The sequence below is a fragment of the Phalacrocorax carbo genome, chromosome 5, assembly GCF_963921805.1.
Source record: "Phalacrocorax carbo chromosome 5, bPhaCar2.1, whole genome shotgun sequence".
In the NCBI taxonomy this organism is placed as follows: Eukaryota; Metazoa; Chordata; class Aves; order Suliformes; family Phalacrocoracidae; genus Phalacrocorax; species Phalacrocorax carbo.
The window spans coordinates 11043421-11070376 of record NC_087517.1 but is presented as its reverse complement, the minus strand read 5'-3'; the positions used below and the strand labels follow the sequence as shown (position 1 = coordinate 11070376).

Sequence of the window (26956 nt, the reverse complement as noted above, 5' to 3'; positions counted from 1 at the left end):
TCTCCATGTAATTTTGTGAAGCAGCAGGTCTTTCTGATAATTATCTTTGCTCTTCTTCCATCAAATACTGCTTGAAACTCTGGCTTAGTAAAACAGAACATGCAGCAGCAGCAGCAGCTGTCATCTCAGAGCCAGCAGTGCAGACCACATGTGTGATGTTAGGGACACCTCTCTCTTCAAATGCTTTTATACTGCTGGAAAAGGTGCTTTATTTCCATAGCTTATAAATGTGCGCCAGGCACAGCTTACAGGACCAGAAGTGCCGTCTGTGTTTGACAGAACAGCAATACTTGGACTTGCTGGCAGGTTTGGATGCTTTTAGTAAAATCTGCAGATGCTACATAACATGAATAGTGCTGTTCTTACTTGTCCGTAGAGTTCACTGAGGGGACCAAAACCAGAGACAGTTCATCTTTCTAAACCACACTGCCTTGATTGATCCAGACACTCAAGAGGCAGGACATCTTTGCTGTCACAAAACCCAGAAAATCTATGCTACTTCATATTAAAAAAGAAAAAGGCATTGAAATTTATGAAAGCAGGTAGGGAAGCAGCCGAGAAGTACTGGTGCGGGGAGCTGCCAGCCAGCACCTGAAGTGACTGATCTGACTAACAGAGTCCATCAGTTTCCCATGTATATCAGTGCTGCTAGCTTGGCATTCACAGTCATTTTTAAGGCAATAATTGTCCTAGCAAATCAGCAATATAATTTAACTATTACTGTCTAAACTACTTTCATGGTCATCCATTATCTAAAGTCACCAAATTTTATTATTTACCCACAATACAATTATACCAAAACATACATATATTTAAGAAAAAGGAACACATTTATAGAAATGTTGATAGTGCTTTGAAATCCTCCATCACAGCCGGGGCCCTGCTAGACATTGCTAGAGGTCTCCCCGCTTGTTGCGCTGGGCAGAACAAACTTCACATATCTCCCCTTCTCCCAGCCCCTCCTGATTCGCAGAAGTCTTTGCTGGATGCAGGGCAAACTGAAGACAACTTTTGCTAGGATCACAGTACACGGGACGAGCAGCGTGAGGGTGTAGGTCGGAGGCAGGTAGAATTTGTACTGGTTCTCATCGAAGGCCCTCGACCATCCGTACGTGAGTGTGTGCAGAGTGCTGATTACCAAGGCAACAAATCCAAGGGTGGACTAAAAGGAAGAGAAACACATACCAGTTAGCAGAGGACCTCATGCCTGTCTACTTTCCTATGTTACTTTACTCTGTCCTGTAAGTGTACATAGCATAGAGAAAGCAATGAGTATTCCTGTGTTTCTTGGACAGAATAAAATGCGACTGGAAACCTTTCCCGGGTAGTGTGCCAGACTGCATTTTTCTTTCTCTAATCAGAGGTTAAGTGTGATATTAGAAACACAGCAGGAGTTTCCCAGAAGATACTGCCAACTTGGCTGAGAGGTGGGCTCCTGCCTCCATGCGAAGCAGCAGCCCCCAGCCCCTGCCGAGCACGTAACCGCAGGCAGCTCACAAATGCTCCTCCCGAGCTGCAGCTGCCAGCTCCGCTGCCTGCTGGTCCGTGGCTGGCAAGAGGCTGCTGACCAGTGGGGTGAAGCATCAGCATCGTGGCTCTGGACCAACAGTTGGCACCGTCAGAAGTCGGTGAAGCTCTAGCCTTGCACAGAGCAGACACCTTCAGGTAACTGCTGTCATCTACAGGAAAATGAGATTGTGGAGACAGAAGTGCTCTGGTCTGAGGTGAGCAACAGCCCTGAACGGTTTCCTTCTCTGCTCTAGAGATCTGTGTTGGTTTGTGAGCCAGACCATCAGGCTCTACGAGGGACTAAGTCAGTCCTTGAGATGGGGAGTCAAGATCACTTTATCCACTCAGGGAGGCAGCAAGAACCCAGTCTGTGTTCTGCAGACAAGAATTTCCCCCATTTTCAGCTGAGATCTTGGCTCCCAAGCAGCCATGGAGACAATACTTGGCCTGAATATTTCCCTCTTAGGTTGCTCTCAAGAGGGGTTTGAAACTGTGGTCTCCTCACTGGTGGTTTCCTGCCAGCATCAGAGATGGTGGCTCCCGAGCTTGCCAGCTCCTGCTGCCGGCTAGCACTGAGCAGGAGCCCGGCGCTCACTCACAGAGGCATCTTAAGTGCAAGCCTTTGCTGCTGTATTGTCAAAGAAAAACATATTGCTCTGCTGCCCTACTTCAAATGCTCGGTCTAAGCCTGCAATAATGACCAAATTTCTACCCAACATCAAGGAAGCCTTTACAAGTCAAAGTGGTGCAGATAGTCAGAGATCAGCAAGAAACACTGTCATCCTGAAGGTATGCCCAGGAATGAGGACACAGCAGGGAAATAAGGGACCAGGGCAAGACAGGAGGAAGGACTCATAATTTTCTCTGGGAAAAATAATCTCACCTGGAAAACTACTCAATTCAAAGCATCCCTCCTGTTTTTGATTGTTGGGAAACTACTTAAAAACCCAGACAACTTTTAAAAATGTACCATGTTGTTACCAACAAACTAGACCAAGGGTCCTCTAACCTTCAGAGCTCATCATTTAGGCAGCTGAGAGGACTTGGCAGGAGAGGGAAGGAGAGCTCTAAAACGTGCTGCCAGATCTAGGTACTTCATTTTCACAGCACCTATCAGGCAGTCATGTGGGCGTCACTGAGCCCTGCCAAGATTTCACCCGTACAGCACCCTGCCAAGTTAGGGAACTCTCTTCTCTGTATTACAGCTTAGCGTTACTCAAGGTCGTGCCTGGAGTCGGGAGCAGACCTGTGAGCTGAACCTCAGCCCTGCATGCATCCCTGCATCTGTCCTTTTTTTTCGGGGACAGCCATCATTCTTACCAAAAGCCATGTCCAATTCCTAAGCCAAAGTGGTAACAAGCAGCAAACCCAAACAGGGTCAAGATTGGTTTCACTTGAAAAATTAGGGAGGAGTTTGCTGGAATATGCCGTGATCGCAGTTGACCCATAGCTCATCCATCATTTACCAACTCTGAGCGTCTCTCCAGCAGGCAATAACATCCCTCAGTGGCAAAAGGCTAGAAGTACCAGCCTGAGGCTCATCTGGCAGAGCAGAGATGTAAAACAGGGCAGGGGGAAAGGGGACAGAGTGAAGTCTGAGGGCAGCAGAAACTTACTGCCCTGGGCAGAGGGTGATTTTGGAGTCAGCCCAAGCAGGGCTCTGTGCACGGCAGAGATGTCAAGAGCTGGAGATAATTAGTTTGTTCCTCTTTCAACTGCCGCTGGTACCAGGTGAGAGCAGGAGTGGAAATTAGTAGGACAAAAGGTGACGAACCATCACAGGCGCTCAGTGACCCACCTTTGCGTGCAGACGGCGGGGCACATGAAACAAAAAAGCTAATTGGCAAAAAACACGTGGATAAGCTGGCAGCAGCTGGAAGCAGGCACTGGCAGCTCCTCAGACTGCAGCAATGGGATGATCTACTCCTAACACAAACAAGGGGCTGTCTGGTGAAAGCCTGGGTGCTGGGGCAGACCAGGGTGCCCAGGGGTGTCCCAATCCCATCAGCTGGCAGAAGGACCTGTGGTCAGCAGGGTCCCACAGCTGCACCCACCAGACAAGTTGTCAGTCGGGTACAGGTTGATCTATAAGCACACAACAGACCGAAGTTGTGCTGATTGCAGCTTGTCTCAGTATATACAGCTCAATAAATACTCAGAACACTACAATGCAGAGCCTACTGAGCACCCCACAGGGACTGATTTGCCAGCGTGCTCAGCCCTGATACCACACTGAGTTTTGAGGCTATGCTCTTGTTTATCCTCTCAGTGCAGTTTCTGGCTATGAAACCTTTTTGGTTTTTTGTTTTAAACAGTGGCAGGGGTTTCTTTTGCACTGTCACAGCATGGGGAATATGCGACCGCCACCCATGCAGGGTTGTGTTAAAAGCCTCTGAAAGACGGCTCTATGAAGATGGTATCTTCCTAATGCAGGCTTTGTACATATCTTCTATTCTGTATTAACTCTTATATCTCCCCCATCTCCTTAGTGTCTTTGAGGCTCCCTGTCATGCATCAGCGAAGGTGATTCAGTCGCATGTGGCTCATTTAGAAATGTCAGGGCAGCATCCAAAGCCAACGGCCCCTTCCTGACCCAAATACGTTTCTGACTCCTGCTGCCGTCAGTCCCGTGAAGTCATTAGCTCTGTGGAAGTGGCTCTGGTTCGCACTTCGCTGACAGGAAGGTTAGAAAAGGTCTGATGACAGATTCTTTATATCTTGCGATACGTGAGCTAAGAAAGAAACCAGGTCAATTCAACCTTCAAATTCCAGGAGGACGACTCAGGGTGGGAAGGCAATCATACACATTTTTACTTCTCAGCCAATTAGAGTTGATTTGTAAATCACTGGGGAACATTAAAAATGTCCCCTGTAAGTTGACTTACGTATGAATCATTCGTGTTATCCGGTGTCTAGATCCTGTACATTTTCTGTTAATCAAAACTGGACGTATAGGGGAACTGTATCCAATTTAACTATATTTAATTGACATTTTTGTATGTGTAGGAACTACTATAAAAATTAACTGTTCTTTTCTAAAACCTCAGCAACAATACAAATGGGATTTTCAGCCCACCAGGCAACAGATGTGTATTTTAAGAGAATGGCAGTATCCCATGACACTAATATAGGTGCACAGACTGCTGCTGGGAAACGTCAGACTTGGGAAGGTCCAGGTAAGGAGGGGACTAAAGTGGCCCCTGGATTTGTAACAAGCCCCAGCCCTCTCTCAAATGTGGCTTTTGGTAGAGCGTCTCAAACACGCTAGCCAGTTCAACTGAGATGGCAATGAAGTGCTGCATTTTCTGGGAGACATGTGGTTGGGATGGCTGCAGTTTCCTTTTTCCCTGTCTTTCACTTTTCCCAGGCACAGGAGGCCATGATGCTTCTGATGCACTGTAAAAGGGTCAAGTGCTAGACATCCCAAATACATGAGAAAGCAGCCTTGTGCTTCACCCCTCATATTTACATTGTGCCGCTGTGCATTAATTCAGGGAGGATCACGTTGTGCTGCTTGAATGTTAACTTCTGGAGCCTGGGAGCAGTAGTTGTACCTGCTCTTAATTTGCTCAAGACAGGTATCACCAACTTATCAAAGCGTAAATAATTTAAGAGAGGCTTCATTAAAAAAAAAAAAAAGGAAGCTAATGTGCTAAGAGATCTGCAGCCTGCTCTTTTTACATGATATTTCCACAGTAGGGCACAATACTGGCTGTGCCTCTCCTGCATGTGATCAGCTGGGAGCTCGTGTCACACTGTCATGCTTTATCCCACACGGACAAAAATAGGGAAAGAGTATCTTTCCATGAACTAAGCCAGCCGGTTCCCATGTGGGGCAGCCAAGAGCTATTTTGGAGCCAAGCATCATGTATATGTCCTGTCCCAGCACTAACATACCCTTAGAAAGATGCGGGAAAGGGTCCCAAAGGGCAGATGCAAGAATCGTGTTACACACACTGGTAGGAGGCAGCAGCACTACCTGCTGCGACAACGTAGATATTACACGACGCACTGCCAGCATGCACCAGAATAGCTGCCAGGCTGCCTGGGGAGCCAAAGGGAAAAGCAGGGGGTTTCAAAGCCTCCTTCCAGGCTGCAAGGCGATACTTCCCTTCATTTGGGATTCCTGGTATGAGATGCCTAAGCCAGGATTGATTTATCCAACGTCCCAGTGGCTGCAGCCCTCCCCTGAGACATGATGGCAAGAATTAATATGCTCCCGTTGTCCGATCTGAAAGAGAGGTTTAAAGCCAGGTCTCCCTTCTCCCCGAGGGACGATCTCTTGAGGTCAAGCTCCCCTGGTGAGGCTCTTCTACTCTGTGTAAATAATTATTCACTAGCCCACAGCAAGAGAGGAAAAAAGGCAAACTGACTTGCTCGTTTGGTGATCAGGGCACTTATGGGGGAAGCAGTGGAGCAGGCTTCAAACTCCTGCTCTAATGAATATTGAATTATTTATATGCCGCTGAAGAGCTCCAACAGGAGAGGCTGGATGATAGATATTCACCTCTGCATCCCTGAACCCTGCCCTCCCCTTTTGAAGGGGTAGGTGTGATGCACGGGGGAGGCTCTGCAGGGGAGATGTGTGGGGGGGTGGGGGTCCCATGGAGGCTCACGTGTGTCGGGCTGCCACACGGGTCACCGCAGCGGGACTTGAAGCCTGGCGCATGCTAAGCAGCAGTGATATAGGAGACACAAGTAACAAGGGGTTTTAGGACTATGGGATACAACAGTGACACGGTGGGTGGAATTTGGCCTCAAACTGAGCTCTAATGTGCAGGGAACATCTGAAGGTTCATTCCCGGCTATCCCCATTATTAGTCCTAAGCCTGGCTCCAAGCATATCCCTGAGAGTGCTGCAGCCCCTGAGTTTGGGGTTTGCGAATGTCCCATGTGGTGGGAGTTTGGCCCTTGGGAGCTTGGACCTCACTGCAAGCGAGAAGAAGGCTCCTAAACCACTGAATGACTTTGGAGAAAGAAAAATTACCCCTGTACTCCTAATGCACCTTTTAGAAGCAGACACGGACTTTTCACTGAAACCACACCCAATTCTTCTTGAGCTCTGGCATTTTTATAGACCAGTCTAGACCTTTTCAAACCTGTCTATTGAATATTTGGGTACATGCAAGCTCTGCCAAACCTGACTTCCCCCTGCGCTGTCCTCCCAGGTTCTTTCTTAACCACTGTCTTTTCATAAGCTCATTCTCCCTGAAATGCAAGGGCAGATCTGTGTCCCGCAGGCAGCTCTCTGTGGTGGGTTACCTGCCTGCCCTCCCCAGCCTGGTGCAAACTCCCTGCAGCATCTCTGGCATGTTGTGCCTGACCGACACACGACTGGCTCCAAGGGGGATCTTGCCCATGGAAGGGAACAACACTGAGCTCTCAAAATGACCCTGAGGCTTTCTGCCTTTCTGCCTTGTGTGACTTCAGGAGGTTTTTAGCTGTGATTGGCAGCGCTGCTTATGGGCACAGAGGGGGAAAGAAGGACTCTGCAGAGGGTGTCATGCAGCCAAAGCCCAGGCTGTTTTTTCTCTCAGGATCTCTAACTAATGCTGCTAAATGCAGGGTGAGAAAGAACTTCAGCCAAGACATTAAAGATTCCTGCAAAGCCTGCTGCTAATCCTCAAGTGGATGCCCATGACACATTACATTTTCCCTTCCCTCTGAGACAGCAGCACCCTCCCCAGACTGGTCGAGCCCTGGTGAGAGCAGCGTGGCCCCCCTGGGACATACCACATCCCGCTGCCCTGCCATCACCACTCAGTGTCATCCCCAGGCAGAGGCTCCACCGCTCCGGGGTGCATGGGGAGGTGTGGAGTGCCAGGGCTTGCCCCTGATACTGGTGTGCAGCTTGCGGTGGCCATGCTAGAGCAGGGACTTGCTGGAATGGCAGGTCAACCTCTGCCCTCTGTGGTCTGTCTGAGGGCCGGCTCCAACTGCAAAATCACTCTCTGGCATTGGCAAATGTCAACTTTACCTGAATGAAACTGAATTCCCTCCAGTTGAGAGAGTTTGCGATGGATGGAAGTGAAGTGATGGCAAGTAACGACAGCAAGCCCAGGGCAATTATTCCAACAGAGATATAAATCTCCATCCTCCAGACTTCCTCCTCTACCCAGATATTCATCTTCTTCTCCATAGCCTGGCATGACAATGAAGGTTTGTTAAAACGGAGTGCTTAGGAATAGAGGAACTGAATTTTATCTGTATTAATTTTGGTTTTGGAAGCAAGTTTCCTGGATGAACACCGGGTCCTATTCACACCTCTAGTACTATTTGCCCCTGTGTTCTGGGAGGTGTGAAAATGCTCTTTTATCCCACTGCTGTTTGGCCAAGCTAGACCAGATTTGAAGCCCGCTGGGAAGAACTGCTGAATGCTCTCAGTTCCCACAGCCTGTAACCACAGCAGCAAGCCCCAAAATCGCATTTGGAATGATAATTATAATGAGAAGTCAGTTTAAAGCCATGAAAACAAATACAGATCCTTGCATATGCAGTAGTCTCCTAATAACCTTCCTTTTAAGTGCATTTAGGGGGGAAATTGTTCATGCTAATGGAAGGGAAGATGGGTTTTATGCTGCATGGCAAAGAGCAACATTTAGAACCATCCTCTTTAGCCCATTAAATGGGTTTAATTTACTAAACAAAGATGTTGCTAGAAAACAGAAGGTAAAGGGGAAATGAACACAGGATGCTTGCCCGAGATTAATGTGCGACTGAGGCAATCGAGAAGAACCTGCTTAAGGCTGGAGCAGGGAGGTTGAGGATGACATTTGACAGATACTTTGAACAGGCACTGCTGCCGAAAGCAGCTGTCCCGCTCCCTGCTGCCCCCACGGCCCCTTCCCTCCTCTCTCTTGGAACAGGCATGTGGAATCACTTGGGCAAATATCCCAGCGCAGAAAGCGGACTGGTTACCGGACAATTCCTTGAGCAGGTTCCCCGCTCAGCTGCACAAAGCTTGTGCCATCCCAGGAGGGAGCAGGGCAGAGCAGTGAGAAGCCAGGGGCATAAGAAGGGCAGAATCATTTTCCTGTGGCAGTGCTGGGTAACAGAGCTGGCTGAATTGCCTGAAGGTAGCAATCTCACACTGGATAAACACTGCTGAGAGTCTCAATAAGGCAATAAAGCCCTTTTCCATTTCCTCGTGCTCTTAGTCTATGACCAGTTCTTCACCATCATTTTGTTAAACTCCTGGAGGCACATTGTGATGAGGACACACCTCCTTCAAAAGCCGGCAGGGATGTGACTTGGTCACTCCACCAGGCACCTACTGTGAACATCAGTGTGAGCAAACAGGGATCTCCCAAATTATAGAGAGAAAAGTTGAGGGGAACCCTGCTCCCTCCACCACTGGATTTCTCCTCTCCTAGCATTTTTCCTGCCTCTGTCCTAGTCTCAGACATGCCAGGTGCTGGGCAAGGCTGGTTTCAAAGACTTGTCTGTGCTTCTGGGGAGCAATGGCACGGGGGATTTTGATTCTAGCCCTGGTTGTAAGTGCATGGGCAACACCGTGCTAACATGGCTGGTCCTCACTGCAGATGGGTGCATGCCCAGTATGTGGTGTGCAGTTGCCTTGTGGAAGAAGTGCTCATAGAGATAACAGCTTATTCCCACTCTCCCACACATGCTTTGGAAAGTGAGTGCAAAGGCCAAGATACTAAGCCTGCTACCCAACATCTGGATGTGTGTAGATTAGTACAGGTGCTGATCTGAAGAGTACCCACATTACCTGCTTGACAGCTGTCTCTATTAACTGGTAGCGGTGGGAGCGGCGCATGGGCAAACAGAGGCTGTACATGGCATGCAAAGCTGCACAGAAGAAGCTGAGGAGACCAATCTGCTTTCGGTGCTGGAGCCACTGGTCGAGCCAATCTGGAAAGCGCCTGTATTTGGTGCCATAGTAGAGCTGCAGGCAGGCTGCCAGCACCCCGGGCAGGTAGACGAGAGACAGCATGACGTAGGCCACGCATGGCAGCGTAGTGTTGACCACCTCAATGGGGATCTTGTACAACTTGTTCTTCTGCTCCCTGATGTAAGGGTGGATGACCTGCCGGATCAGGTTGTAAGTGAAGAAGCAAAGAAAGAGCCCCAGGGCCAAAAAGATGGGGATTTTCCAGGCTGGCAAGAGGCGCAGGGGAATGTTCTCGATCTCACAGGCTGATGACATGCAGCCCATGTCCACAGGGGTGAATCCCATGACTTGAGCAATTTCTGCTACCGTGCGCTTGGCTTCTTGGTTATTTGAGCAAATCAGAACCTGCAACAAACAGAAAGATACACACAGGGCAAAGAGAGATTGGGCTGCTGGGAACGAATGTGTCAGGAGAGGTGCTGTGCTAAAGGAAGCCTACATTATTGCACTGAGCATCATGCTTCCAGGCAAGCTTTCTGATGGGGATTTACCCTGGCTGCCAAAGACCTCTCTCCTGGACAAGTTTCCTTTCATGTGTGCACCACCAGTTTGTTTTACTGGCTGTGTTTAGATAAACAGACAAAGAATACTTCTCACTTTGGCAGAGGCTCCAAACACTACAGAGTGTGTGGTAAGTGGGGATACTTCATTTCTGAGCAAAGAAATGCAGGAGCTATGGGGTGGTCTCTGGTCGCCACAGCCAGCACTCAGACCCCTTTTCCTGGACCTTAAGGCCATTTGCTGGTGCTGCCAGACCTCAGCTGCTGAAACAGTTGGGATTTGAGCCTTGTCAGAAGAAAACAGTACCTGCTTATTTCCATCCCTGGCACCTGACTGCAGCGTCCACGCAGAAACCACGTTAAACCCCTTGACCACGGTGCAGGCTGGGAACAGGGAAGCCAAGTACTCGGCATTGGATTCTTTGTGATGGTTGATCTCAGTGTTGTTACTAACGTCCACCAGGATCTTGCCCACCAGCACATCAGCCAGGTCACACAGGGTGGAGTAATGTTCCCTGAAAACTGCCACAAAAATGACATCCGTCTTCTTCACCGCATCAGCCTGGAAGGTGACTTCTGCTGCAGAAGGGAAAAGGCCGGCTTTGCGCTTTGGGTTGCGGCTGCCGACCACCACCTTGAACCCGGAGCACACCAGGCGGATAGCCAACGACCGCGCAAAGTCCCCGCTCCCCAGCACCCCGATGGTGCGGCCGGCCGCAGGTGTGATGCTGGGGTCACCCTCTGTGCTCTGACGGCCCAGGAGGGGTTTGGCCATGTCTCCTCGGGACATCCTGGCAGGAAAAACAAAGAGAAATGCAAGTTCATTGTAAACCTCTTGCCCAGACCACATCTGTGGTCATGGGGAAAAATGCCACTTAGGCCACTTGAACAGAAGTACACGTGGTTTTGGTCCCTGTAGCCCAGGACACATCTGCCAAACCCACCAGCAAGCGTGCAGTAATGTACAAGCACCATTGGAGGGGGACAAAACACCACACTGGGTCGAAGGCAAAGGGTTTTAGGAAGATTTCCCTTGTTTGTGTGATCCAATACCTGCTCGCAGCACTCATCCATCCTTTGCTGTTCTTCATGCTGGCATCTCATGCTGCCGGCACAATCCTAACAGTGTCCAGGACCAGCAACTCTCAGAGGCCCGTGGAGACAGCAGGCATCTTCTGAAAAGCCCAGGGCCAGGGGTCCATGGGGATCCCTGAGCCCACATTTGGGAGAGCTGCGGGGTGGCTTCTGATCTGGAGGAGCAGAATCAAGGCAGGGAGTTTAAGCTGAAATAAAAATGTCCTAAAAGTGGTAAACGAAAAGTGGCAGCTTTTTCCTGTTCTGATATCTGGGTCTGGCAAACGCTGTTTGCTTCAGCTCTTCAATGAATACTGAGAACTTACTCGTGACATTTAAAAAAATATATTAAATCATGACTGGATTTGCTCATGAAAGATCTTGATGAGCTTTACAAACATTAATGAATTTTGCCCTGTAACACCATGCTCTCTAAAACAGATTAGACACTGAGGCCACAGAGAGGTTTTAAGCAGATCAATACACTCGCAGGCAGCACACCAGCCAGCCCTGGAGGACTGATGAAACTCGGGCAGGGAACTGCCAGGCTACTCATGGGCTGTGCCACCAGCGGCTCAAATCTGCCTTCAAGCTTAAGGAATGGCAAATTTGCTCTTAAAGAATTTTTAAAGGGCTCAGGAGGTGGCCCAGGGAACTTACACACCAGGACATCTGGCTTTTGTACTGGGGACACTGGTAGAGATTATAATAAAGACCATAATTAACAAACTGGGGACTGAGACAACTTGGTTTTGATGGAGCACAGTCTTGCCTTATAGCTAGTAAAGTTCTTTGAAAGTGAAGGTGACCACTCTGATGGGGTGACCTGGTCCCTGGCATAGGCTGTGTTTTTCATAGGCTTTTGGAAATGTCCATCACCCAAGGCTTTTCTGGGATTGGAGCAGAAATGGTGCAAAGGAGAAGGGCACTTCTGCATGAATAGTTGCCATTGGGAAACAAAGGATAAGAAGAAATAAATAATTTTCATAATGGAAGGAGACTATCAAGGGATTTCCCTGAGGATCTGTGCTTTTTCAACATGCTCGTAAGTGATCTGGGAAAGGGAGTGAATACTGATAAGATGGAGCTTGTGGGTCAACCTTTATTGAGAAGAATCTGCAGAAGGATCTCCTCATTCAAAGTGTCTGAGCACCAAAATTCACTACTGACACATGGCAGGAGCTGCCTATGGGCATAACCCCCTCTAACTATATCTATACTTTAATGAGCTGTAAATTTGTTAAAACCACTTGGAAAAAAGATCTGAAAATACCAGCTTGGTGTTCCCTGGCAGGCACACATCAAACAGAGCCTGAGTTACTGGGGGAAAAGATCTCTCACAAAGCAACCATGATGTCTTAGTCCTGCTTCTCATGGAAAGCCTACAAAACACCTTCAGCACGTGGACCTTGAAACTATAATTCACTGTTCTGGGTACAAAAAGCACGGCTGTGGTGACAATATTGTTTCTATGGCAGAAGTTTGGCTGCTTTCCTTGCCTGTCACCAAGCATCCCCCTGTCCCAGAGACCAAAGACGCGTGTTCATGGAAGAAGTGCTCTCAGAAGAAAACAAGTGCCAAAGAAAGGCATGATGATGTCTCCCCTTTAATAACACCTCTCCTCTGCTCACCACATATCACGTAGACTTTCTTTCACGCTTTAGGTGTGTAAGAGTCCTGTTAAACTCAGAATTACTCATACTTCACTCTGAAGGTTTCTGCTTCTGTTCCAGACCTGCAGAAGGGTTTGTGTGCTTCAAGGCTGATTTGGTGATGCTGGCTGTGTCAGATGTGTTAACCCAGGCTGTTGCCTGGGCACATAACCCTGCCTTAGGTATATTCCATGTGTATCACAGTCACTGGGATGTTTCATCCAGCAGTTAGTGGGGAAGGCATACAAAACAACACAGAAAACACTACTATACTACTGTATAAATCCATACACTGAACTGCACAGTGCAGTTCTGCTCACTCCACTGCAGAAAAAGAGGGAATAAAACTAGAAGAGGGCCATAGGGAAAGAGTGAGAGAGATGACAAGGGCTGTCAGCTTGGAAGAGAAACACATCAGTGAGGAGGGAGAAGGGAATGCCTGGGATTTCTCCAGGTCAAGAGCAACCTCACAAGTGGAGCTCAGGTCAAGGGGAATGGTGGAGAGCAATACGGACAGACCAGCCCTCTTCGTCCACAAGCAGCTGTACTGCAAAACCTCTAACGTAAAGTAAAGCAGCTGTATCTGAAAAGATGTTGGGGTTTTCCTTCTGGCCCCTTTCTATCAGATGCTTTATCAAAAGCTCACTACTTTACTTTTTAGAAACCTTCTTGCTCCACTTAAATTTATTCATGGCCAGAACTATTTGTTCTAGGGCCAACGCTATTGTTCAGCCTAATGAGTGATTTTTCCTACAGCCCTCCTCTTTTTCCACCACCTGTACACACAAAATATTATCCCAAAACAGAGAGATGCATCTCTGGCTCTCAGCCAAGGCAGAGAAATCAACATTCAGGGTGACAAAGCGGTTGTTACCCTCAGACTCATTTTATAATCAATCTAAAGCACCTCAAAAGCTCTCTCCGCGCTCCCACAGGGATGTGAATTTTGCTGCAAGCAAATTTTCTTGTAATGTGTTTTCTCTGTCCTGTAACTGCCACAGAACATGTAGAGAGATGTTGGCAATGTTTGGAGATAAACAGCTTTGCTGTCTCCAGTTATTTTGATTAAAAAGGGTGACGGCATTAAATGGCCTTTGAAGTCAGCAGGATAGTTAAAAGGTAAGAAGCCTCAAAATGTTTCTGTAGATTTTGGTGTGGTTATTTCAGTCGTACTTTGACTGTTGGGGCTTTGGAGCAGGACCCGTCCCCACTGCACAGCTGTTGGTGGGAGGGCAGCTCAGTCCCCTCCGCCAGCTGTTGTCTGCCACCGTAGGTTGCACTGCCATCAGTGCCATGCACTGAAATCCTCCCAAGGAAGGAGAAGAAAATTCCTCTTTTACTGTAAATGCATTTCACCAAGACAAACACTGTGGTCTCTGCCTAGCAGATGCCTGGAAATGGAGTGTCTGATTAGGCAACATTTTTTTTCACTTCTGTATCTCTGTGGAGCACACAGATGCCCCACTCCTGCTGCCTCCTGACTTACTATGTCCATGTTGCTTTTTCTGCACCTATGAACAATGTGTTACCTGCTTAAAACTCCCCCTCCCAAAGCTAATTCTTTATGGCAAGGTCAACCCACCCGAAGTCGGTGCGTAGCACTGTGGCCAGGATGCTGCGGAGTCACCCGGAGGCAGAGGAGGCCAAAGTGAATACTGTGGTGCTTGGACAAATCTTTAGCACGCTGCAGCCTTAGATAAACTTCATTTATTGATCTTCCCTGTCAAGGAAACTACCCCTGCTGAGTTATGGCATGTGCAATTCAAGGAGATCGGTTTCTTACTGAGGAAGATACAAGGTGATTTAAAGCACAGCCCAGTGGAAGTAAATTAGTTTCAGTCCTAACCGGGAAGCAGTTCCCTAATTAAAATATCTAATACAATGTAAAGCTGCCCTTCAGCTAGACTATTAATGACACCCTTATATCACTGCATGGGGATGCTATGTCCATCTCTAGCATGTTTGTTCCTGTGTGCAGTTTAATGACTGCATTCCAGTTACTGCTATTATTTGCAGGACAACAGCAGTGATGGGCAACATGCAAGACAGGGAGCTCTGCTTTGCCAGGCACCCTACCAAAACTGGCCAGAAGGCCACTCCTGCCCCAAAGAATGGGATCAGACAGACAAAAGCTGGGTGAAACGAAGCAGTCAAATCTTTGTTGCCCAGGCAGAGGGAGGGAGGGGCTCTCTCAGAAGAAAAACACGGATAATTCAATGTATTTTGCACCTGAGGCTTGGCAGAGGCTGTTAGCTTAGGCTCAGTTCCAGGCAAACATGTTTTTTCTGCCTCTCTGCCCACGCTGAGTGGCCTAACTCAGGTTTTGCAGCAGGACAGCCATTCTGGATAGAGCCAGGCTGCAGGAGCCTGCTCAGGTGTCTCTGGGCTCACAGCAGTCAATCTGCCAAGCAGATCATCCCCCACCGCTAACACAGAGCCAGCACAGTCATTATCCTCTTTTGACAGACACGGGGGACTGAGATACTAACGATAATGGGACTCCAGCAAGTTTGCCTGGGAAGACCTTGATATCCTTTACCAAGTCCTTAACACCGAGACCATCTTTTCAGGCCCCTTTCCCTTCCTCTGGTACAAGAGGATAGCCTAGCTGGTTCCCGTAATTTGCAGTCTGGCCGTGCTTGAGTTGCAGACCCTGAAGGATGGACCTGTGGTGGCAAGGCATGGGCTTCACTTCAGTTCTGGCAAAAAAAAAAATCAAGACCTACTTCACTGCTTTATTCAGATTTAACAGATAAAAGACAACTTAGTTTTACAATAGCTCTAATAAAAAAAGCAATGTCTTAAACGTATCACTGAGTCAAACTGTGCTGAAGAACAGGCCAACAATCTCATAAGGAGCTCCAGGTAATGGTCCTGTCCAGTGCAACCAAACTGGCTCCTGTTTGCATTAAAGGTCATCTCTGAGCTCAGCCTCATGTATAGATCCTGAGCCAGCGGTACCTTGGCTAAAACAACCACATTTGTGTCTTCCTCCAAGGCCCGGTTTTGTTTAGACTGACCACAACTCAGTCTCAAGTAGCTGTGGATTCAACCCAGTGCAGGTCATCACACAGCCTCCTCTGTGCTTCTGTGTTGGGGGTTATTTGAGATAAAGCACATGATTATTACCTACATCCCCTAATAAGCACATTGGTTGAAAGACCAGCAAGCTGCCAGATGAATCATATGATTCATATGATGTAGTAGAGCCCTTGGTCAAGTCATTGCAGAGGAATGCCCCACTTTCTGCAGGACAGTCCCTTTGGGCTCTGCCAGCCGCGGCTGGCACCCAGCTCCATGGAGCATGGTCCCACAAACACAGAGACTGGAGGGACAGGGGTGATCTCTGCCCCCAGGGGACTTTCAGTTTGCATGGAGGGACCTTTGAACCATAAAGCTGAAGCCTTACTGCTTCTGTTTGCAGAGCCCTCTGCTCGGTGCTGTGCCTGCCATTATCTCCTGCTGTGTTAACCCTCGAGAAGCCCCAGCTGGAGAGGAGCATTCAGCACCTGAAGTCTCCATTCAGGTCTCGCTGTGAGCAGAAATACTCACGCTTTGGCTACAGCCGTTTTGTTTCCAGGGAAAAGAAAACATTTAAGTCTCTTTCCCACACCCAGAGGGTTCCTCTGAGAAGCAAAGCAAGTACCATGTACCTGCTGGGACTGGAACAGATTTAAGTAAAAAAAGGGCTTATCCAAAGCTGCTTTAAGCCCAGCTCTGATGCATATTTCAAGAGAGCTTTCAGTCCTGCCCAGGCTGACGGGAAATAACCCCTCTGCTCTGCAGGCAAGGGAAGGGTTGGGGGGAGACGAGGCTTACTGTCCCTTCCCCTCTTTCTCTTTCCAAAGCAGAGTTAACTCCCCAACAGCGCAAACCAGGAACTGGCTAAAGGAATAAATCACCCGTTGGTATTACTTCAGCCAGACAAGCCATGTTGCAAACCTACCCGGGACGTCAGCCAGGCCATGAGAATGAGGAAATGCTGGGAACCGGGCTCCCACCGCCACTGTCCTTCGGCCCCTTCGCCCATGGGGCAGATGGGGCTGTTCACCCAGCACCTGTACCACCGGAATGGGGAGGCGGGACAGGGACCTGTCCTGGGGCACTTGGTCCTGCCCCGAGCAGGCATTGCCGGGTGCTGAGGCTGACCCCTGCGATATGGTGGGGACAGTCCTGCCATGGGACCTGTGGGGTTGCTGTGACCCCAGACCTGCTGCGGGACCTGCAGGACTGTTGTGACCCTAAACCTGCCATGGGCTCCTGGGGTTGCTGTGTCCCCAGACCTGCCATGGACTCTCCGGATTGCTGCATGTCCCCCTGCCACCGCTCTCCAGCTCCCCACCCCACTGCACTTCGCATTCACAGGTCCTCATCCCTCCCCCTGCCCCAGGGCAGGTGTTTATCTGATTAGCTCATTTATCAGGTGTTTATCTGTTAAAACAACTTCCATAAGCTCCTGCAGAGCCCAGCTTTCTCCCCTCTCTCTCTCCATCCAATTAACCTCACCACTTCCTCTCTTACCCTCAAAGGACACAGCAAACGATTTGCCCCTTCCTCCTCTGCAGACACATTTGGCATTATGAGAACGGGTTTCATGTCTCCCGTCAGTTTTTCCTGCACGAGTGAAACTCAATTCTTTCCTCAGACATGCTATTTGCTGAGTGTCTGACAACTCAGCCTCTCTTCCTTGCTCTCCTTTTTTTTTGGAGGATGCCCAGAAATGCATTTTCCAATTGAGCCCCTAAAATACACCGGCCGGAGCGGAGATGCCGCTTCCCCAATGTTCCACTTCTCTTTCTTCATCCTAACACACTGTTTGCTTTTGCACAACTGCACGATGCTATTGACTCACGGTCCATGGTGCCCATCACCCTGTCCTCTGGCTCCCCAGAGCTGCTGCCTGGCCGGTCGCTCACCCGCTGTCCACACGGTCAGTTTGTCCTACCACACAGGACATAATACGTGTCCTGTTTTTTCAGACCATCTCTCCAGTTTGTCACCATCTTTAATTCATAGTCTCTCTTCCTCTAAAACATTTCCAGTCCCTCCCAGCTCAGTGTCACCTACAAATTCAGTATGTGCCTCCCGACTCCATCACCCACTAATGAAAACACGGGCTGACAGGAACTGACCCTCCCCACTCCGTACACCCTCTGGTTTAAACATTGATAAATATTGAGGATGTTGTTTTTGGAAGCCAGCAGTGAAGCCAAAGGCATGTCCCTGACCACGGAATGTTCTTCACCATGACCAAAATTCAAAAACATCTTTCAAAACAGGGGAAAGCAGATGAGAAAGGGCTACCAGAATTTGTGACAGGGGCAAAATAGTCTCTTTTTCCCACACAAACTCAGACAATTTGGCTAGTTTTCCTATAGAAATACATCCGCCTGTGGTCACTTCACAGGGACAGTTTCCCTTCCCAAGGTTAAACAGGCAACATCAATGCTGAGCAGAAAAGTCACCTGCCTATGATATGGAACTGGAAAACAAACTTTTGGCTTGCTCTTTCCATCAAAACTATATACTTTTAGGCAAAGTTACCAACAGGTTCCGCCATAGGTAGCCCCAAACTCTCTTCCCCCAAATTTATCTCCAAAGGCAAGGTGACCCCCTTTGCAGTTACCACTTCTCTGCAGCAAAGTCCTTGTTTGAAGAGCTTCCTCTGCTCTTCTGCAAAAAGATCTTCTGTGTTGATAGAGTAATGAGAGGCCTGAGAAGGACCTGCCCTGCAACAAAACTTCATAAAATGGGAATCCAAAAGTCTGGGAAGCCCAGGGGTTTCATGGTAAGACTGTGGACAGCACAGACCTGGAGTAAGATGGGGTTTTGGTAGAGCAATGCTGATGCTGACATAGCACACAGGACTTTGAATAAGAAGGTTATTTGCCCTGCTTATCATCTCAGTTCTTTAGTGACATAAAGAGGCGGTTTACAACAACTTCAGGTGCTGTACTTAAGCCTTATGTTGCCTCTCTTGCTTTCTTTTGGGGTCTTAATTCACTTGCTGCTCTTATTACATTAATGACTATCTCACAATGTCTTACCCATTTCTGAGCCTCTCCCTCCCTGAAGTGCAGGGAGAGCAGGGAAGCAGCCAAAACCCCGGGTGGTGAAAGGTTCTCAGATAGATCTAATAAAGCCTTGTGGCCAGACATGATGGGAGAAAGTGCTCCTGCCTGAACTGAGCTGGGGAAAGTCTCCTGCTCTTCATCAGGCAGCATGTGCCCTTCTGCTGGGAGCTCAAGGGCTTTGGAGGTGGTGAGACCTGACTTCAGCAGTCACCACGGGGAGCTGGCAGGATCTGGCTGTTTAAAACCTCTTTATTTCTTTCCAGGAAAGACGCAGAGGAATTGCACTGTGTGTGCACAAAAATGTTTGGATTGGCTATTCCCGTGCTGCAGCGCCTGTTAGAAGGGTCTCCAAGATCAGCACTCCCTCATCTTTCTGATTTTTCCTCTCACGGTGACTCAGAGGATGCATAGGACCACACGCTGGGAGAAGATGGCCCAGGAGGCAGGTCGGGGAGGAGGGAAGACACAGCCGATGGCATGGGGTCAGCCCAGCTCCTGCTGATCTCTTGCTTTCCTCCTTCGCAGCACAGGCGCAGCACACAAGTGCATGGAGGCAGCTCTGAGCCAGCCCTGAATATGCACAGCCATGAAAACATGGTGCTCTGCCCAGGAAAGGCAACGAAGCCGGTATAGGGCCACACTCTGCCTTGTCTGCCTTTCCCAGCAGCTCCTGGGAAGCTACTGGGAGAGATGGGGCAAACGCGACCAGCTGACCAAGTGGCCCTGTCCAGGGATCCAGATGAGCAGGAGCGAGATGCTCTTCACTGAAAGTCAACTCACTGCCCTGAGATGCTGGGACCCCACAGCACTCTGCCTTCCCCTTCCTGCCCCTGGGTGTTTGCCTGTGTCTGGCAGAAATGTGTCTTTGGTCCAACATCCCGGAGAGCAGAGCCGGCTCGCTTCACTTTTTCCCCTGCACTGTCAGGGGTGTTGCTGGTCATCCCGGGGACGTGAATTCCCCTAGTCCCTTCTGTTGAGGGGCTCCAAGCTGCTAACGTATTGCCATGTGTGTGCTGTTCTGGCCATCTATTTTACATATCTACTTTTCTTCACTCCTTCAAGCAGGTGATGAGACCAACAGGAAAGGAAGAAGAAGAGGGCATGTTACCGACCTGGGAGGAGCTGGAGGAAAAGCAAGAGAAGGCAGCTGGTGGCTTCACCAGGAAAGAACCACAGAAGGATGATGACTATGGTGATCAAGCTGCCTTGTGAATACAGCCCTTGTTTTCCCCGAGCACAGTATATTCCTGGGGGCATGCCAGGACATACCTGCCGTGCTGAGCAGCTGTGATGGGCAGGAGAGGTATCTGGGAAAGAGAACACCTTGGTATAAAGCAGCAGCAAAAGCTCCCAACTCAGGGGTACCTTCCCTCTAGGATGAGGGAAGTCTGGTGTGTGGGGGTGCACAACATGCCTTCCCGAGGACCCCAATGACTTAGCGAGACCCACGGTGTGCTGGACGAGAACAAATACCATGTACTTCACCACCGCTCAGGAGAGCCATCCTGCGCCAAGCTACACTGGCTGCTGCAGAGGGAGCTGATGCTGCCTATCAAGTCGGTTCTGTCCATCTGGGATCCTTCTTTGACGGTCTTTAATATTTTTTTTTAAAGCAGGCCTTGCTGGAGCGCTGCCTCCTGCACCCACTGTTGGCAAGGGCACCCTCACGCTGAGTAGTTAATTTATCCTAAGGACCTGAAGTGATGCATGCTGGTATCTATTAGTGCTTGCACATGATCAGTGGTTGATGCCAGCATACTTTTGTGGTGGACATGTTATCTACAGACCCTGATTCTTGAAGCCTGCGGTTCATGGGGAGCTCTTAGGACACATTTTTTTCAAAGACTACAGTGGTGTATTCATACGAACTAAATGGAAATGCATACGCAGTGTTACCACAGTCAAGGGTCACTGAAAATCTGAAAGCCTGGAAAAAGGATGGGAGGAATTTCTGTCTCAGCTCCTTAAACCCTGGGCAAAATTTTCAAAACGTTCAAGTGATTTAGGCCCCAAAGTACCTAAGGGCTTTTGGAAACGGGACGTAAGCTCCCAAGTCACTGACGTGCTTTCGAAATGTTTTATCCTTTCAGTTAAGCTACATTCCTCCTAAACTTAGTTGAAGATGGGAAGCTGCTTAATCCACTGTAGGGCTGCAGGGAAAACTACCCTATGAAGAAGCAGTAACTTAAGATCTGGAAATAATTAGCGTTTGCCTCCATTGTGGGTTTGACAGAAAGTTAATTCTAATCAGTGACGGTAAACTTATAGATAACAAATTGGTGGGTTTTAATTCTTGGTATGTGATATCTCTTACCACAGCTACCAGTGCCTTCCCCACCTCTCAAGAGAGCCGGCATGGCTGGCCTACTTCTTCCACCATTGGAAAAAATGTGTTTCCCCTGAATCTAAACTTGCTTCTATTTATGGGTGTGATGTTACAAGGTCACAGTCAAAGCTTAGTTCCTAACAATAAAAAGCAAAACAAACCAAGAACAAAAGTAAAAAACAAAGCAAGCAAACAAACAAAAAATATTATACTTTCAAAAAGCATGTTTTCCTGGGGTTTGCTCTGTTTTTTTAAAACAAAGACTTGCTGAGACATCAGCGTTTTCTTCTTTACAATTACAGAGAAAATCAAATATGTGCAGTGACTATGCAATCTTGTATTACTGTGCATTTGTTTCATAGCAAATGTGATTTTAAAACTTAAGCTTGATATAGTATTTAAATCTTGTTAGTCCTCCATCTCCTCAGCCCACAGGAGTATTGATGCTGTAGGCAATGGCCTTCCTCTCCCGCTGTCTCTCAGTTTTGGTTTCTTGCCACAGAAAGCATTTTTCCACGCGTTGGTTGTATTTAGAATATACCGAGGGAAATGATCTGGGGTCCTCGGTACACGTCTGTCCTGTGCTCGGCTCAGCAGGGTGCATTACGAACACGAGTGCTCCCCCAAGCTCCCCGGTGTTCAGCAAAGGGGCTGTCACAGCCCCATGCACCCCGCCGGCAGAGGTTACACCCCGGCCAGGGTCAAAGGACAGGGACAGTCCCATCCCAGGTCACATCACCTGTTTGACAGTCCTACTACAAAGTCACCTCTCTGATTCCTTCACAGCTTTCATCCTTCGTTACTCTGACATGGAACAAATGCTGAAGTCCCCCAACAGAGCGTCCAACCCTTGCACCTTTTATAAGCACCTGCATCGGTACAGAAACCACACGGCTGCTCCTTGCTCACCTCTGAGGGACCATGGGCCCTGCCCAAGATTTATCCCAAGATTTTTTTATATCTCAGTGCTGATCTCTCCCTTGCGGGAAGAAGCCACTCATCTCGCCAAAGCATTTGGTGAGCTGAGAATGAAAGTGAAGCCTAAGTGCAAACCGCTCTCTGAGGGACACATCCCGACGTGTGCATCTGTCTGTACCTTGCCGCCCCACTGCACTCGAGCGGACCAAATCACGAGTTTGCTCGGAACAGCAGAAACCGCCCCGTTTCAGGCAGGTTTGTGCCCGGTGCCAGGGGCTTTCCCGTACCTGCAGGGACGTGGCAGGCAGCCACGGGAAAGCGCTTCCAGCAGACACCCCTCATTGCAGCCCCGCAGACGAGCATCCCACCGGCCTCGTCTTCCTATGGTCACCCGGCTTTGGGACACACCGGCCCCCTCGGAAATTTCTGGCCGGGACCGGACCTCGCTCCAGCCCCAAACCCCACACTCGCACCGGGGTGGCCACGGCCAAGACCGCCCTGGGGGCCGAGACGGCCCTGCCCGACCGCGGGGCAGCACCGGCCCCGCTCCCCACCCCCGCCGCGGGGCTCCCGGGGCCGGGGGGTGCCGGCAGGACGGGGCCCCGGGACCGAGCGCTCCGCGGCAGGGGAGCCCCGGGCAGTGGGCACCGCCGCCGGCGCCCCCCCGCCGAGCCGAGCCGAGCCGAGCCACCACCCCCGGCCCGGACCCCACGTCCGGCGCGGCCCCACGGCTCAGGGTTCGAGCCGCGCCGCCGCTGCCGCCGCCGGGCCCCGGTGGTGGGGCGTCCCCGCCGCGCCGTTCCCTTAAGGGTAAACCCGGCCGTGCCCCGTTTCCCCGCGGTGCTCACCTCTGCGCGGCGGCGGGAGGGCGAGCGGAGCCGTCCGGCAGCGGAGAACCGGGAGGTGATGTCAGGCCGCGGGCTCCGCCCTCCCGCCCATGTGCCCGCCGGCGGCCGCCCGACATCCGCGCGGCACGGCACGGCTCGGCTTGGCACGCCCGGGCTCGGCTCAGCTCGGCGCGGCTCGGCTGGGCCCGACGCGGCCCAGCCTGGCTCGGCACAGCCAGGCTCACTGCACGGCCCAGCACAGCCCGGCCCGGGGGTGAGGGTGCAGGAGCCGTGAGCCCTCCAGCCCTGGCCCCACCGAGCCCGCCCGGGTGGCACTGCCATGCCGGGGTTAAATGCACACCGACGGGAGGGCATCGCTGCCGGGGCTGCAGCGGACACGGTATCCGTTACAGGCAGGAGTTGAGGGCAGACCTTAATTCTCTATTTATAAGTGCATTTCAGAGCCAGCCGGTGTTTCATTTTAATGGGAGGGTGCGGCTTGGTGTGCCTGTCTCTGTGCTATCAGGGGCCGAGCACTTGCTCTTAAAAGCTGTTCCACGGGGTGTGGATGAGATAATGGTTCTTACCCCCACACCGGGAAAGAGTTGTCCTGCTGCAACCACCCCGAACGCAGCCGCGCGGCCCTGCTCCCATAGACCGGCGGCAGCATGCTCTTAGGCTGCCAAGAGCTGGCACGATCAGTAGTGTCTTCAGGCAAAAACACTGGGCCAAACCCACAGGGATTTAAAAAAAAATATCCCTCTGGAGCTTTGGTTCAGTCACTCAGTAGAAGAGAGGAGCACAGAGGAGAGGGACCCGAAGGGATTGTCTTGCCATCCCCGAACTGCAGAATAGCTGGGGAGATGCTGGTGCGATCTGTTTTTGAAGGCTGCACAGAGGGATGTGCAGTCCCTCTGAACAGAGCCTTACGTGCTTCACCACCTCTGCAGTTCGGAGGGTTTTCCTAATCTGCTGATCTTTGCTGACTGCCATCCTCTCTGTGCCTGCCTTGCTCACGAGATGTGTGTTCCTGGGATGAAACAAGCCCCACTTTTTCCCCCTCTCCTGGGCAGGCCGTGGCTTTAACCATCTCAGCCCGTTCTTACCGCTGTCCTCCGCAGATGTCCCCCCTCTCCTGCCTCTGTGCTGCCTGCAAATGAGGCCAGCTGGGACCGTACCGGCTTGGGGGGTTACCTGCCTCTCACATCCACTCTCACGTGCATGGGGTGAGAGATACAGAAACCTGCTGACCTGGAGAGGCTTCATCGAAGATGTGGGATTGCTGGGGAAAGCTTGCATTGGTGGCTTCTGGCACCAGGACCTTGGATAAGAGAAAGCTTCCGAGGCTGGAGGTGTTCAAGCTGCAAACTTCAAGATGCTGTGAGTTCCCTGTGTATTGGGGACTACTGGAGAGGAGAAAAAGCCTACTGCCATGGTTAGGAGAAGGAGTATCATTGGGATATCTGTACTTCATCATGCTTCTGTGAAGTCCATCTGTGACTGAATGCAGCCAAGAGACCCAGATTACATCTTACACCCTTCTTCCCTCTTGTGGCCCCTGCCTCCTCATGCGTATCTTAATATTACTTAATTTATATGCCACAATCAGCCCTTTGTGGAGACTGAAGGAAAGAAATTATTGAACTCTCCTGTGCTTTCTGTATCTTGTTACCTGCACTCCCACATTATGTAAAGGATAGAAGGACAAATTTTGCCTTTAATTTATTTATAGAACCCATAGTCATTGCCATGTTTGCCTTGGTCATTGTGATTCATTTTACATTATTCCTCTGATCTTTCAGGTCTCTGTGAAGCTGGGGTCATGCAGTGTGGGTCTGCCTCTGTACCTTTCCCTTGCATGGGGCAAGGCTGCTGTTACAGGTTTACAATCCTTTCCTTGAGTAATGACCAGTCCTCTGGGGTTCTTTTATCCTGAAGCACTGAAATCTGGGGTTTGGTTTGGTTTTTTTTATATTTCACTTCTTTTTCATAGAATATCAAACTTTGGTGATTTTTCACCCATCATTTTTGCCAAAATATCCTGGTTTTCCACAAAGAAGCGCCTCAAAAGGAACAACCATTTTACACCTGCCTCCCTCTTCTCAACCTGTCGCCAGCCCTGTCCAGGCCATCCGTTTGCTGGATGGTTTGAGTCCTGCAGCTCCATTTTTCCTGCAGGTGTCTCAGTAGGTAAACTAAGGCCTCCCCAGCTCCTGGTGCTTGCCTGGCTTTATTGGTTGCTCAAGAAACGCCCTTGGGAACCATCTTTCTGATGAGGTGACCTGATGTGGGCTTGCAAGGTGGCTTCATTTCCCTTCTACCCAGAGATACCCAATGTGCCAGACTCATGCTGGATCTGGGTGGTGTTTCTGCGTGTTTATCTGTTTTTTTCCCTCTTTCTCCTTTCTGGGTGTGAGCAAGGGATTTCGCTTTGTCAGCTGGACCCTTCTTGTCCCAGCAGTTGTCTTTCCTGGCCCATCACTTGGTGGTCGGAGCCACAGCTCTCCGGCAGCACCATCTGTGTCCCCGTGCCCAGCTGGCCATGCCCCCATCGTGGTGGGGCTGTGCCACCTGCATCCCCTCCTCCCTGTCCTTCCCCACCGTGGGGCTGGGCAGTTGCTTTGGATCTGCTCAGGGCCGGGGCTGGCAGGCTCTGCCGGTGCCCATGTGCCGGCACAGCGTGGCACAGGCAAGCAGATGAACCTCGGCAGCTCCTGGCTGCCAGGCCAGGGAGCTGTGGGGAGCCCCCACCTCCCACGCTGTGTCTTGGGGCTCTTGCTGGGATGCTCGAGTAATCCGAGGTGGCTGCATGGAAGGGTGCACTGGGCCAGCTTGCCTCCTGTTCCACACCTAATTGATAAGGTGGTTGGTCCTCCCCTGTCCCAGGGCATGCCTGGGCATCAGTGTACCCAGATGCCAACACAGTGGTCCCTGAGCCCCCCAAGTTGCTTCCCCCTCACCAGCTCACTTGGGTACATTACGGAGGTGTACGTGCCAGCCCCAGGGCTGGTGTGCACTGGAGGCTATGGGGGATGTGGCAACAGCAGCAGCTGCACCTGAGCAAATATCATGACAAAAGCAGAGATCGGGGACACTGTCTAACCCTGTCGCCCACAATGTCACAGCAGGGGAACGGCTCCACTTTACCCTGAAATCCAGGGGTAGTGAGTGGCACTTACCGTTTGCAAACCGAACCTATCTGGCAGGGCAGTAGCTCCTCCTCTGGCCTTTCCATGGCTGTGTTTTGGGCTGGAAGCTGCTTTCTTGGGGCCCAGTGATACTGTTTGGGTTGAGAAATTGGGTTATAAGTACAACAGGAGCGTCAGGTGGGTTCACCGGTGCAGTGCTCAGGACTTGCATGTGTTCCCGTGGTGCGGAAACTGCCGAGCCCAGAAAGGAGCCGAGAAGCTGGAAAGGTGCATGTACAATGCAGGCAAGGTGGAGTTGATAATGTGTGGTTAATTATTGCCAGCGCACGGAGGGCAGAAATGAATTCAGCATGGTTGTGAAACATAGAGCACGTGCAGGTGGAATGAGCCAGGGGCTGCAAAAATGGGCATATAGGGAGCTGCGATGGCTCTGTGAAGCTGGAGTTGCACAAACAGCATCTTCACTGGGTGAAGAAGAAGTAGCTCATGTTGCCCCTCAACTCTGCTGTGGTTATCTCAAAGAACTGGGGGTGATGCTGAATCCTGACAGCGCTGGGGATAGAGCTGGCCATATCCTCATGGAGCTGCAAGGAGAGAGCAGGCAGAGGAAAGCAGCTTGTGGGCAGGTTGCAGGCAGGACAAAGACACATCCCTCCCAGAGTATCCCAGGTGGGGAGGGATGTGTGATACCCTGCAGCCCTCCTCCCACCCAAGGGCCGTGTGGCACCATTGGTGGCTGTACAGTGCTTGAAGTCAACTGGGGGTCCGCACGCACACCAATTGCCTGCTCCCTGCCGTTGGCTGCGTGTCTCCCACAGATGATCCACAAATGCCAGATGATCCAGTGAAATACCTGGATTATGGACCAGGGTATTGAAGTGGGATGTGGCTGAGGGCAGGTGGCTGCACAGCTCTGTATGGGCACTTCCAGCCCAAGCATCCTCCTGAGCACCCTGGCAGCACAACAGGTCTTGTGCACACCCAGGGTACCCGAGATTCAGCTTCTAGATGT

The 26956-nt window shown here is 50.4% G+C and overlaps 1 protein-coding gene across 4 annotated transcripts; it reads right to left on the bottom strand.

The window, feature by feature from the left end:
* Positions 1 to 748: 748 nt before the first annotated feature.
* Positions 749 to 26192, bottom strand: STEAP3 (STEAP3 metalloreductase). 4 transcript variants are annotated; one of them, XM_064451122.1, is made up of 5 exons: positions 25975 to 26192; positions 10232 to 10715; positions 9242 to 9769; positions 7487 to 7651; positions 749 to 1162 (listed from the first exon to the last, which is right to left on the bottom strand). In XM_064451122.1, exons 1-5 carry the CDS (start codon positions 26028 to 26030, stop codon positions 884 to 886), a joined length of 1512 nt encoding a protein of 503 aa, XP_064307192.1. In that variant the 5' UTR covers positions 26031 to 26192; the 3' UTR covers positions 749 to 883. The 4 variants fall into 4 exon arrangements, with proteins under 4 accessions (XP_064307192.1, XP_064307191.1, XP_064307195.1 ...); XM_064451121.1 differs by lacking the exon at positions 25975 to 26192 and adding an exon at positions 22817 to 22947; XM_064451125.1 differs by lacking the exon at positions 25975 to 26192 and adding an exon at positions 16597 to 16693.
* Positions 26193 to 26956: the final 764 nt, after the last annotated feature.